The 14,714-nt window shown below is 40.4% G+C and overlaps 1 protein-coding gene across 1 annotated transcript in view; it reads right to left on the bottom strand.

Annotated features, from left to right (window-relative positions):
* Positions 1 to 929: 929 nt before the first annotated feature.
* Positions 930 to 14,714, bottom strand: part of SERPINI2 (serpin family I member 2) — a gene marked incomplete at both ends in the record, with an annotated part of 33,170 nt that continues 19,385 nt past the window's right edge. Inside the window, 3 exons of the mRNA XM_080656037.1 lie at positions 930 to 1,006; positions 5,326 to 5,415; positions 9,761 to 9,847. Of these exons, the coding sequence (XP_080512163.1) occupies positions 930 to 1,006; positions 5,326 to 5,415; positions 9,761 to 9,847 (254 nt within the window). The remainder of the gene's footprint in view (positions 1,007 to 5,325; positions 5,416 to 9,760; positions 9,848 to 14,714) is intronic.

Raw genomic sequence — 14,714 nt, 5'->3', positions numbered from 1 at the left:
TGCTATATAATTAGGGCTCAACAATGGGTAACCATTATCATTAAGATCTCTGCCAAGAATTGCAAATTGGCACTTGACATTATTAACATGCAAATGGAAAAACTGTGAAACATTTTATATCAAGTCATTGGAATGTTGTATTATTTTAGATATTTCTATCTGACAGTTCAAGGTATTCAGAGGAAGGATTCTGCATTTCATCTTTATAGATGACAATCTTCACTCTAACACTTTCTTAGCTAAGTGTTGTAAAATCTTGGAAGGCCAGACTCCTGAATCACACTAATTTAACTGCCACTTTCATGTACAGGAAAGCTTTATAAAAGTTCTCATCATTTCTACTTTCCAGACATATTTATAGCATAAATCAGAACACAAAAAAATCTGACATGTCCTAAAAGGTATTGAAACAATGCAAATATTAAATGCAACACACAGAATAAGATTAGCAAAAAACTCAATCTGCTACCATAGACAGTGGATCTCTGCATCTTAAGTAGCACCCTAGAGAGGCACACAAACACCCACTCTATCTGAACCTTACTTCCCCATGACCTGGGTAGTGCTGTTTGTTATATCTGGGAGTCAACTATCTTTTAGCAATATAGAGACTTTGATATCTACAACAGAAATTTGCTATCTAAAATATCTTAGATAGGATTGTTTTAACATATTAATAGTAATATTAATGCAAGTTCACTGCTTTCGGTTCAAATAGACTATATAAAACATACAAAAAGAATAGAAGCATTGAATAAATCGTTATTTACTGGTAATTTCATTTATTCATTAATACAGGTCTATGTTAATACAGATTAACACAGGCACAGTTTAACACAGAAAAAGATAGACAGAATATATTTGCAAGATGATGACATTTTGACAATCAATTCTCTTCCAGCAATCACCTTAATCTCTGTGCATTTCATTCACAGTGAATCTAAATCTCTTCCCTTCACATTTTGAGTGTCAGGATTTGTCACTCGTCCCATAAACAAAAATGAACCTAGGAAAGGAAAAAAAAACCACAACTTTACAAATTTCTGGAGAAACAAATGTTGCCAATAATAAGTTTTTCTTAATATTTTAACAAATCATTTAGCCTTTGTTCTCTATAAGATAAATAAGCAATGTCTAATAACAAAGCCCTCTCCTTTGTCTAACACACATAATTATATCATCATAAATTATTTTATGGAAATTTATAAAGTAAATTAACACCCACGACAGCTTGTCATGAAAAATACATGAATCCTGTTTTTCATACAGGAAAGCAAAAATGAAATGACCGAAAGGTGTTCTTCTAAATACAGACACTCAGTCAGGGGTACATAGCATAATAAAATAGTGATGAGCATGGTAGAGTTTTAAATTTGAGGCATTAGCACTTAACTTTTTATGCATGTAACATAAGCCGTTAGGGTTAAAAGTACAGCTCAGATCTTCAGCTCTGAATCACAGCTCACTGCTAAAGACAATATTTTCATATCTCTAGTGCTTTCAAAACCTCATAGCGGTGACATAGTATACAGCATAAATGTAAACACCTATTTCCAGCCATCCAGTGTTTGCAAGTGAAAAAGAACTGAAAACTAGAGGACAAATGATGTGCCGAAATCCATTCACCTTTCTTTTCTACTAGGGTAAGGCAAATGGTTTGCATGGATCCATGTCAATTGTTGCTTTACGTTCCTTACAGTCATATGTAATAAAGGATAATTTCAAAAGTGATAAAATAAGTTTTACATAATTTTAAAGATGATTGAAAGTACACTTTAATGTCTTTGGAATCATAGTGAGAGAGCCCCTTTTCACTCTTTACTGTTCAGTCCAAAGACTGACACATCCTTAGGAGAACCAAAAACATGGAAATAGACAAAATCTCCAGCAGACATTTTCTTCTTTTTATGAATAATTATAATTCATAACACCTTTATAAAATTATAATCACTAATAATAAAATATCTCAAAATAGTTCTGCAAAAATAAAGAAAACTAATAATTCTATTTTTCAGGTAGATAAGGATGCATAATTAACTTTTCTCAGGATATTTTGTCCCAATAGGAATCATCAGTGACTCTTATATCTTTACAATTCTATAGCATATCCAGAATATTTGTTCAGGAAATTTTTAAAGTAACTTTTATAGAAATTCATAACTGAAGACATTGTTTAAAATTTTGAACACTCAGAAGTGTAAGACATTATATAAGAGCTACTTATCTCAGCCTTTTCAATCTGTTTCATTGAGCAAGGAGAACCACATTTGGAATTAAGTCTTCAGGCAGTCACCCATCTACTCACTACTAAATCAGAAAGATTAATGGAATCTCCTTTCACATAATAGCTATGGATTTAGAGACAGGATGAAGCAGAAATCATTACTGTTACCATTTTTCTCTTATGCCCATTCTTAAAGAGTGTCCCAATTTTGATTATCATATTCATACAACATCTACATAAGACAGAAACAACTTTTGCCTCCTAATATTAAAATACAGTAACATAACCAATGCTGATGGCTTAAAATGAAAGAATTCTTGATAAATACCATGCAGTCTTTTTCTCCCTTCAACTCAAGATCTGAAAGAATTCTAACCAGTGTAATACTGTCAGTTTCAAAATCATAATTCACTACTTTCTCAGAAATGACACATTTCATATAGCATGTTTCACAATTCTTTTCTGAAAGTCTCTAAAACTGTCCTATATCCTCAGCCCCTCAGCCTAAAAGATAAAAAAAAATCTTTATTTCCCTGGATGTTCAGCTTTGTACGAGCTTTGAAAGACTATATTAAATATAAAACTAACCTGATAGAAAGATACAAATAATGTATGGATTTTGCACAAGAGGACTGTTTGACTCAAAACAATGTTTAAATCTAAATAAAAATTGGTTGTACTAAGTCTAAAATCATTCATTCTCATACTTCTGAAATGGTTAAATGAATATATTTTGTGTTAGAGCATTAGTAGTCTACTATGTTATGCAAAATCATCATTTTTATTAATCTAAATAATTTTTTAGTTCACTTGTGAGAGAAAAATAAATAAATCTCTGAATGTGTATTGTCTTAAAATAATAGCCATTCTACATTTTACATGGCAACAATTTACAGTCCCCAATAAATGAGTCACCATTTATTTTAAATACTTTAAGGGAGTAACCCCAGTTTAGAAAGGTTCATTACAATTAAGATCATAAAACAGTAGAAATTGTCATAAGGTCTGATAGTGTGAAGCCCTATCACAAATAAATAAGTACTTTATTTTGGGTTTTGAATGCCACTGCCGTTTAACTAATGGCTATTTCATGGCCTTAGTCATCAGCTTGGAAAATAGAGGGTGAACATCACTATTCTAAATGCCATTATTTTCTTGTTCATCAATGCTCAATGTAGCTTCATTTCATTCTGTTCTCCATACTCAATAATTACATGCTAATTGTAAGAAATTAGAGTTATCCAGAGGTCAAAGATGTATGGATCAAATGACACACTCGGAATATCTTTGAACACTGACACATCTACTATTGGAATTGCAATTGTGCTCATGCAATTTCAGCAAATCTAAAACTGTCCCACTATTCCCAAGGTAAAGCTTTCAGAAGAGTCACTCAACATTGGTTTCATGGAGTCTAAAAGGCAGAGACTGGTCCCAGCTGGCATGACTCTTTGGTTGAGTATCAACCTATGAACCAGGAGGTCACAGTTCGATTCCTGGTCAGGGAACATGTCCAGGTTGGGGCTCAGTCTCCAGTAGGGGGTGTGCAGGAGGCAGCCAATCAATGATTCTCTCTCATCATTGATGTTTTTATCTCTCTCTTCCTCTCCCTTCCTCTCTGAAATCAATAAAGATTTTTTTTAAAAAAAAGAAGAGACTGGCATATTCTTTAGGGGACCAATAACATCAGAATCCCTAACAGATTTAGTTAATCAAAGAGATTTAGATTCTTAAATTAAATGTCTCCTGTCCATGTAAACCAGCTTATACAGAGCAAGTTTTTTCATTTTTCTTTTTTTATTTATTCAGTCATTCACTCAATTATATTTATTGATTTGTTCATACTTAATACTTATGTGCCAGGCACAGTGCTAAAGACTTCATATGTCCTCATATTTAACATTATGAGATGAGTACTAATATTATATTCATCTATATATATAAAAGCCAAGTGACCAGAATGGTGGAACAACCACAATGACTGGAACGACCAGTCGCTATGATGCACACTGTGGCGGCCAACCGGCCTGATGGGAGTCTTGATCAGTCCCACTGCAACCTCCCATAGCCCTTCCACCTGGCCGGCCCCACCCCTGATTGGCCTTACCCTACCCTGATTGGGGGCTGGCCGGCCAGACCCCACCCATGCACCAATTCGTGCACTGGACCTCTAGTATAGCAAATAAGGAAAATAGGACATAGAAAGTATAAGTGATTGTGTTACAACTATTAGTTAACTGAGCTGGGACTTGAGCCCAGGTCTGATACCCAAGTCCATACTTTCAATCTCTAGGGACACTGATATTGTGTGCAGGGCACTCTGCCAATTACTGGGCTGGATACAGAAATGAATAAACAATGATTTCTGCTCTTCTCTGGTTTATAACCTTCACATGGCCTGGAGTCCTAAATATAAATACATGTAAAGAAAATTCCCTCACTGTATAACACTCCTGACCTCTCTTTTTCAAGAAAAAGTACAGAAACATCTACCCAGACAATCTGCTCATTCACGTTGACATTGTTTCAAATGCCAATCCAGTCCTCTACTATCACGTCTACCTTTTGCACCTAACTGCATTATCTTTCACCAAAGGACTAAATTGGAGATTTGGAATTATGTTTGGCCCCTCCCGCCCACTCAGAACCTATACCTAGTCTCACTTACTTTTCTGTAATCTACCCCTGAAACTTTTCACAACTCTGCAAGTCCCGATTTCTACTATGGTAATATCGTAGAGAGTTGATTTCCAAGACAAACAGGTCCTAGTCCCTCTCTGCCACTTAGACAAATTATATAACCTCTGTTCAAGCTTCTATGTCTTTATTAGTTAAATATATAACTTATTGGAATGATGAGAACCTTAGAAATAGATATTTTAAATGGTTAGCACATATAACAGTTATGTTGGCAGTTATTATTACCATTGCCCTATTTTAAGCCCTTGATATCTCATAAAATAGAATGTCTGGTACAAAACAGGCACTCAACAGATATCCATTGAAAGAATAAGTGGTTCAGGTATGTAGATTACAATTGGTATCTAGGAATAGGTCCATTTAACCCAAGTAGTTCCCCCAGGAAATTCTCAAAAAGGTACCTGTTGGGATATTTTTCATAATAAACAAAAATGGATGATTTGCTATAAATTGGTTTGGAGCCAGGCTCATGATCACAGGGATTTGTACTCCTGCAAAACAGAGACAACAGTTATTTAGATGTTCACATTAAAAGATCAGTAAAGAAACTTTTAAAAAGCAGTAAAGTAAATATATCCATAATACTTTATGTACTAATAGACAGGAAAGGTTATCTTGTTTGGGGAGTTAACATGTGGAAAAATTACCATTTTCTAAATGCAGAGAAGTTTGAAATAAATTTAAAAACCAAAGAGCAGAAGAATAAATATTGGATCATTCAGGGACTAATTCTAACTTCACATTTATGCTCAATGAAGAAGAAATCCAGATACTAGATTCAATTTAGTGAAAGCAGTTGAAATATTTCATCTTTAAATGGTAATTTCCTGCTCAGTTTTTATTTACACTATATGATTTATTCTTACAAGGTTTTAAGTTTAATTCCTGTGCAGATATGTTTGCACTTTATTTCTATTCTTCAGGCTTGTGTAATCACATCTGAGTTTAATTTTTTTTAACTTACCTTCCCAAAATTATTCTATGAGCTGGGAGCTTTTAGGATTTGTGCTGTCAGTGTCTGTGGGGGGGAGTGGGGGGGGGGTTTATTATGAGATCAGAAGCAGAGATTTGCTGCCTTAACAATCACTAGTATTTACTATGATAATTTATACCATGGTGTTCTATTGTGTCGTTTGTCAATGTTTAAAATGAGTGAATTTGAGTGATTAAATTTTTTCTTTATAGATTAAATAATTCTACACTCAATTCAGATATTACCTTTACCAATAATACAATGACTTTGTATAATTTTTTAGACCCATGAAAATATCATTTTAAAAACATATACCGCGTCTTTAGAGTTGAAAAATAATTGTACAAAAAACCAAAATGTTCCTCTTCACTCTTTGTTTGGTATGTGCAAATTAAACTGACAAAAACAGAGTAACAGAAGACATAGTTTATTTTTTTAATCCACATAGGAATGTTATAAAAAGAAGTAAATACCCCAAAAAGTGGTTAGGCTTGAGAGTTACCATACTTACAAAGGGTGGTAAATTGTGGGGAAGTAAATAGACAAAGAAAAAAACGTTTGGACTTCTAGGGATGGTAAATTGTAAAAAGATAAATATATGGAGGAAATTAATGGTAGATAATGGTTATTCAGTAAGGCTTGTTATGTAGACTCATTTTACTGCCAACCTCCATCTCCTGTGATAAAGGTGCAGTTTATGCCCTGCTCTTAGGCAGATGGGAGCATGTAGAGAGCTCTTTTGGTATCCTTTGTTTCTCAATTGCCTTCGGTTCAAAATAGCATTTCTGCCAAAGTGGTATATTTTGAGGTGGCATATTCTGATTCCCTTCACAATAAAACATGAACTTAGCAACATGAAATGCAGAGTACCGCCCTATCTGGATGATCAGGGCTCTGTTGCCCAAATTACCAAGGAATACAGGCCCATGTCTGAATTAAAGAGATTATCAGAAAAGCACAGTCAGTATAACTTCCATTCTCATGGGTGAATACTCAAGCTTTTTTGTTCTTAAGCAACCCCTGAGCAGATGACTGAGAGTTAACATACTCCGGCTGACTGTTCTGAGGTAAAACACATTAGGCTTACTGCTGATCCCCAAGTGATTGTTACAGTCTCTTAGAGAACTCTAGACTTACAGTGAGAACCAGTGGACAATAGCAGAGAGTGTTCTGAACATGAAGTTAGGAAATTGATTCAGTTCAAACTCTGCTGTAAATTGATAGTCTGACCTCAGGCAAGCCACTTCACATTGCTGGGCCTGTTTTTCACCAATATAATGAAAGAGTTAGATAATGATCTATAATAACTCTTTTGGTTCTATGTAAAAGCAGCTGTAAAATGTGTCTACATGGAGAGTAACTTTATACCAATGGAAACTTTTGATTTTTCCAAGAAGTGAAATGTTATATCCCCTCCAGTAAAAGTTCCTTGAATACAGTAATACAAAATCCTTCAGGAGATGACAAAGTGAGAGTCCAGTGTGTCACACCCAGATGTCAAAACTTGTTGATACTACATTATAAATTATTTAAGAAATTCATCTATATCTATATCTATATCTATATCTATATCTATCTATATCTATATCTATATATATTTATCTATATATACGTATACTAGAGGCCTGGTGCACAAATTCGTGCACCAGTGGGGTCCCTCGGCCTGGCCTGTGGGATTGGGCCAAAACTGGCTCTCTGACATCCCCCAAGGGGTCACGGATTGCGAGAGGGTGCAGGCCAGGCCGAGGGACCCCACCAGTACACAATCAGGGCCAGGGAGGGATGTGGGAGGTTGGCCAGCTGGGGAGGGACCACTGGAGGGCTCCAGGGCATGTTGGACCCATCTCGCTCAGTCCCAATCGGCTGGACCCCAGCAGCAAGCTAACCTACTGGTTGGAGCATCTTCCCCCTGGTGGTCAGTGCATGTCATAGCAAGCAGTTGAGTGGCCTTAGCATATCATTAGCATATTACACTTTGATTGGACAACCACACGACCGAACACTTAGCATATTGAACTTTTATTATCCTACTAGAGGCCCGATGCATGAAAATTCGTGCATGAGTAGGCCTTCCTTCCCCCAGCTGCCAGCACTGGCTTCCCTCTGGCATCGGGGACCCAGGCTTCCCTCCTCTGGCTGCCTGCAGGAATGATGTCTGGAAGACATCCAGTCTAATTAGCATATTACCCTTTTATTATTATAGATATAATAAAAGCATAATATGCAAATCAGCCAAATGGCAGAATGACCAGTCAGAAGGGGCCGAGGCTGGCTAGCAGGCAGCACCAGGCCACCCAAGGCACATGCCAGTGGGCAGAGAGAGGGAATGGCAATGGCAGGGGGCGGTGGAGGGTTGATGGGGGGGCTGGCACTGTCCCCTGGTCGGCCTGTCTGGTCGCCTCCCACAGAGGGTGGCTGCACGGCAGTGGTGGGGTGATGGGGATGGCACCATCCCCTGATCACCTGTCTGGTCACCTCCCACAGAGGTAGGCCAGACTGTGGCTTAGGCCCTCTCCCCACAGAGATCAGGCCTAAGCCATCAGTAGACATTGCCTGAGGACTCCCAGACTGTGAGAGGGTGCAGGCTGGGCTGAGTGCCCCCCTCCAGTGCACAAATTTTTGTGCACCAGGCTTCTAGTATAGGATATATATAAACTTGTAAAAATTTATCAATGTGGCAGTTTAAATAATACGTATCTTTTATATATTGGTTAGAACCCAAATAGTCTAAAAAATTAAAATAGACATATGAGGGACTCGTTAAAGTTGCTTTCTAAATTTCTAATTGGATTTAAGGTGTTTCCCTTATTATTTTTAAGTATCTCATATACTGTATATCATAGTTACTATTCAAACTTCCATTTGTTTAAAGAAATATATCATAAAGGAGTGGTTCTCAAACTGTAATGTGCACACAAATCACCTGGAGACCTTGCATTTTTCTGATTCAGTAGGTCTGAACTTGGATCTGAGGTTCTTTTTTTTTTTTTTTTTAATATATTGTATTGATTTCAGAAAGAAAGGGAGAGAGAAAGAGAGATAGAAACATCAATGATGAGAGAGAATCATGCCCCCCACCGGGGATCAAGCCTGGGCATGTGTCCTGACTGGAAATCAAACTGTGACCTCCTGGTTCATAGGTCGATGCTCAACCACTGAGCCATGCCAACCGGGTGGGCCCGAGGCTCTGCATGTCCAACTAGTTCCTGAGTGATGCTGCTGCTGCTGCTGGTCTATGCACCACACTTGCAGTAGCAAATATAAGCTGCCAGCCACTGCAGACACTAGTTCTCAAACCTGGAAGCACATTGGAAACAATCAGGGAAACTTAAGAAAATGCTGGAGCCTGGATCTTATCACCAGACATGCAGATTCAATTATTTTGGACTGGGCACAGGATTTTTAAAAGCTTTCCAGGTGATTCTGCTGTGCAGCTAAGTTCAAGAACCACTGCATGGAGATAATGACAAGAATCAGACAAAAGACTAATTTGGTGGGATGGAAGAATGAAATTAATACAATTATTTAAGAGTGAGCATTCCTGAACAATAAGGATTTTATATTTGAACCTAAAGTATTCTCCACACATCCTATCTGCTAATTGACAGGTAATCCAATTTGCAAATAAGCACATATCAGTAGATGGGCCTCAACTCCTAATCAAATCTCTTTCATTTGCATTAAGCTATGGCAGAGATGCATAAACACCTTACACAATCAATTTCTTTTTGTGTCCTACAGAGTACTAGACAGCAGGAGTGAAAAATGAGATCAAAGTACTGCAAAAATGCCAGACCCTAATGCTCATTGCCCCCTCCTCCCCAATCTTTCCTCCCAGCTTGTGGTGAAGCCCATTGTCCTACCCGTAGATGCTGCGGCCTCACTGCCATCTTCATTTATCTCAAAGAAAACTTGTTGCACGACTTGGGAAACATACAGCTCAGATGAATCTGTTGGGAAATATGAAAGCGTATTTAAGTGTTAAAATTCAGAGTCATTGCTTATTGGGTTCCAGGTTAATTACATTTTCAAGTGAACAAAGAAAAAGGAAATAAGAAAACTCTTTCCAAGTTAATTAATTTGCTGGAGAAAAAGGTGGTTTAGGTTTAGCTTTGGCAGAAATGATACAGAGACAGATGCAGAGAGACCAAGCATGGCCAAGATATAAAAGGTAAAGATGGAAGGGTGTACTCCTCAAATCAGATATCCCATTAAGTGAAATATTGAATGAACAGCAGGTGTGCTCTCTTTAGCCATGGTCTATAGACAAGACGAAAGAAGCTTTACAGATCCGAATTAATCCCACCCTGTGTTTTCAACCTCAAAGCCACTTGTCTTTTAAATCCTGTATCAGTTTTGATCTAAGTTTAAAACAAAATTTACTTTCCTTTCACACTGGAAAGACTATGAAAGTCTAAAGCGCTTCTGTGGAATCTGTCATAATATCACTTCAGAGCTATGCTTCAAAACCTGTCAAATTTTTCAGTGTAAGATGGTGTCACACAACGTTTTGTTCTGGTGTGGATACGAGCTGAGAGAGACGCCCCTCTTCTCTCCTTGGTGGAACTGATGTGTGTGTGAAGTGTTCCTGGTACAGTGAGGATGGCCTCCTTGAGAAGCGCGGAGAGAAATCATGAGTTTCAGAAGCCATCGCCATTCTGCTCCCACAACGTTCAGCAGAGAGACAACTGAAACGTGGTCCGTACATTTAAGGGTGACAAGAGGAGGAAATGGGCCTGGAAACTTTAAAAGGAAGGAGAAAGGGAGCTTGGTGTCCCTGAGAGAGAAAGCTGATGTAATCCAGGTGGCCTCCACCAAAATCACCAAATATGAAAGCGCTCATGAAGAAATACCTTAAAGGGGAACTGGCTCTGCAAGCTTACTGGAAAGTAAATCACCTCAGGCAAGATAGAAGTCTTCAAAGGGACATTTACCTTTCACTAAAAATAAACTCCAAATCACTTATGGTGATTGTATCTGGGCCCTGATTACTTTTTATCCTCATCTACCCTCCTGTCCTCATTTGGTAGCTCCAGCTACAAAGTGAAGCAATGAAGTCTTAACCCTAGCTCTCCCTCTGCTTAGAACTCCTTCCCAAACCTTTCCCTATTAGCTCTCATGTTATTCAGGTTTCAGCAAAAATGTCCCTTCCTAATAGCAGACTTCCCTCACTCTGTCTAAAGATGGAGGAAAGGGGGAATCCACCTCATTGTGTAGATTAACTGAAAAGCAGGAGAATGCTCTTTAAGGTCAGAAAAAAAAGGCACCATATATCCTTTCTAATAAAAGAGTAATATGCAAATTAACCATCACTCCACTACACCCACAAGCCACGCCCACCAGCCATGCCCACCAGCCAATCAGGAGCGAATATGCAAATAAACCCAACCAAGATGGCTACAGCCACAGAGAGCAGGAAGGAGGCTTGGGTTTCCCAGGCAATGGAGGAAGCCAAGCTTTCTGTCTGCCCTTGCTGGCCTAGGCCTCCACTCAAGGCTACAAAGTTTCAATGATAGAAGATACATAAACCCAAACAGAAATGGCGGCAGCCACGGAGCTGGAAAGAGCAGGAGGCTAGGGTTGCCCGCGGCGATGGAGGAAGCCAAGCTTTCCGCACACCCTGGCCAGCCCAGGCCTCTGTTTAAGGCTACAAAGTTTCAATTATAGAAGATACATAAATCCCAACAGAAATGGCTGCCACCAAGGAGCAAGCAGAAGGCTTGGCTCCGCTCCAGGCTACAAAGTTTCAATTGTAGAAGATAAATAAACCCCAGATACCAGGGCCTCCACTTGGGTCGCCAGGGGGGCATGGCCGGCCTGCAAACCACCACAGGCCCCTCTCCCAGGCCACCCTATGCCCCAAGGGAACCCCCACTCTGATCCGGGACACCCTTCAGGGCAAACCAGCTGGCCCCCACCCGTGCACCAGGTCTCTATCCTATCTAATAAAAGAGTAATATGCAGATTGACCATCACTCCAACACACAAGATGGCTGCCCCCATGTGGTCAAAGATCCTGCCCCCATGTGGACACAAGATGGCCACCACAAGATGGCCAGCAGGGGAGGGCAGTTGGGAGGGACCAGGCCTGCAAGGGAGGGCAGTTGGGGGTGATCAAGCCTGCAGGGGAGCGCAGTTAGGGGTGACCAAGCTGGCAGAGGAGGGAAGTTGGGGGAGACCAGGCCTGCAGGGGAGGGCAGTTAGGGGTGACCAGGCCTGTAGGGGAGGGCAGTTGGGGGGGGGGGACCCAGGCCTGCAGGGGAGAGCAATTAGGGGTGACCAGGCCTTCAGGGGAGGGCAGTTAGGGGTGACCAGGCCTGCAGGGGAGGTCAGTTAGGGGCAAACAGGCTGGCAGGGGAGCAGTTAGGCATCAATCAGGCTGGCAGGGGAATGGTTAGGGGGTGATCAGGCTGGCAGGAAGAAGCGGTTAGGGGCTTAAATGGGCAGTCGGACATCCCTCAAGGGGTCCCAGATTGGAGAGGGTGCAGGCTGGGCTGAGGGACACCCCCCACCCTGTGCACGAATTTCATGCACTGGGCCTCTAGTATATAAATAAAAGGCTAATATGCAAATCGACTGACCACCAGGGGGCGGATGCTCAATGCAGGAGCTGGCCCCTGGTGATCAGTACGCTCCCACAGGGGGTGCGCCGCTCAGCCAGAAGCTGGGCTCATGGCTAGCAAGAGCAGCAGCAGTGGCAGGAGTCTTTCCCGCCTCTGTGGCAGCACTAAGGACCCCTTGGGGGATGTCCGCCTTTCACAGAGGCTTAGGCCTGCTCCTGCAGGCGGACATCCCCCGAGGGGTCCCAGACTGCAAGAAGGCACAGGCCAGACTGAGGGACTCCCCCACCCCCCAGTGCACCAATGTTGTGCACCAGGCCTCAATATATATATTGATTTTTTACAGAGAGGAAGGGAGAGGTATAGAGAGTTAGAAACATCAATGAGAGAGAAACATCGATCAGCTACCTCCTGCACACTCCCTACTGGGGATGTGCCCGCAACCAAGGTACATGCCCTAGACCAGAATCAAACCTGGGACCCTTCAGTCCGCAGGCCAACGCTCTATCCACTGAGCCAAACCGATTAGGGCAAAAGGCACATTTTTTTCTCCATGATTGCTTGGAATACAACAGGATTCACACAGAGAGCACAGAGCAGAGGACCTAGGGGCCCATAGCAACAACAAAGCCCAAACTGATGACCAAAAACAGATCCAGAGACAGAGAAGCATTGATCAGACATTCAACCCTCAGAGGGAAGGTAGGGGTGGGTGGGGATAAGGCGGAGAGATCAACCAAAGGACTTGTATGCCTGCATATAAGCCTAACCAATGGACAAAGACAACAGGAGGGTGAGGGCATGAGGGGGGGGAAGGGGAGGATAAGGACACATATGTAATACCTTAATCAATAAAGAAAATTTAAAAAAATGGGACAACAGAAAAAATAAACTAGGTGGGGGAGGAGTAGAGAATTTCACCCATTTTCACAATGTCACAAGACCAAGTGACTCTCTCTTAGACTAAGCAGCTTGGTTTTGTGTATTCCGTCTTACCACAGAGAGACCTAGTCTTGGGAAAAGAACAGGACCTGAGAGGTAATAGGCCAGAATAAGAAATCTGGACTCCATAAACTCAGTGTTTTCTACATCTTTGTAATAATGCTATCCCTTAGTTTTCTATAAAAATTCCACATGTCTGTATCAAATTTAAAAAATTAAAAACCTTCTTTGCTAGAAGATGTGCAAATAAATATTATTGTGCCATTGTTCCACTTGTATTTTTTATTTAGCATTTTTGGAGTAACTTCTATGTTCCTAAAGATGACATAAAAAAGTAATAACAGTTAGAAGTCAAATCGCCACCTCAAAATTTCCAAAGTAACTCTCTGAAAACATTTCATCTAAAATTTGTGAACTCCATGAGTACAGGGTAGTGCCTCTTTTGTGTAAATATCCCATAGCACTGGTGCTGGGCCAGTTCTCTGTGGCCTTTAGTGATTGCTTATTGCACAAATAAAAGGTAAGGATAGCATGGAAATCACACTTTTCCTAATGACCAGGAATAGTGCCATCCTTGGCTCTGGTTGGTCTATTTCAGGCAATAAGACAGAACCAACGTAGTTAAAACAAATCAAATAGGTAACTCAGGAGAGAAACAGCTGAAAATGTTGGGCATTTATTCTCTGTTCCAGATGTTCTCTTGCATAAATTCTTTTATGAAACATTTTAGAGGTATTTTCTTGACAAATCTGCCAGTAAAAAGAGATTTTATAGAACTCACAAATTGCTGGGAATTTGCAGTGTGAGTAGCTGTTTGAAATGTCTGGGGTACAGCGAGTAAGCTTCCAAAAGCGAGAAAAAAGTTTAAGATGAAGAGGTGCTGGGGAAATGGCTTGTTTTATTTCAGGCTGATGAGTGGCTGTGTTCCAAGGCACACTCAGATAGCATCCTGTTGCAGTATTTAATGTTGACTGTCTCATTTCTGATGCCGATGAGATTGTCAAAGAAGTTAGATCTTTCTGTAAGTGTGAGAACAAGTAGCTAAATCATGTGTGTAGGTGACAGTGAACTTCTATGTTGCCTGTGTACCCCAGGAAAGTTCATTTTGTTTATTTACCCACATAATTGATGAGTGAATAAATTAATGAGTACTTCTTCAAAGCCCAGAGATTTATATAAGGACTAGAGGACCAGTGCACGATATTCATACACGGGTAGGGTCCTAGGCCCCAATTAGGGCCGATCTGTGGGGCGACTGGCAGGGTGATTGGTGGGCCCCACTGGCACCCGCCTTGGCTGGCCTGGGGCCCGCGGG

The sequence above is a fragment of the Plecotus auritus genome (assembly GCF_963455305.1).
Source record: "Plecotus auritus genome assembly, chromosome: 2".
NCBI lineage: Eukaryota > Metazoa > Chordata > Mammalia > Chiroptera > Vespertilionidae > Plecotus > Plecotus auritus.
Note: the sequence above shows the minus strand (reverse complement) of the source record. Positions and strands in the feature narration are given on the sequence as shown.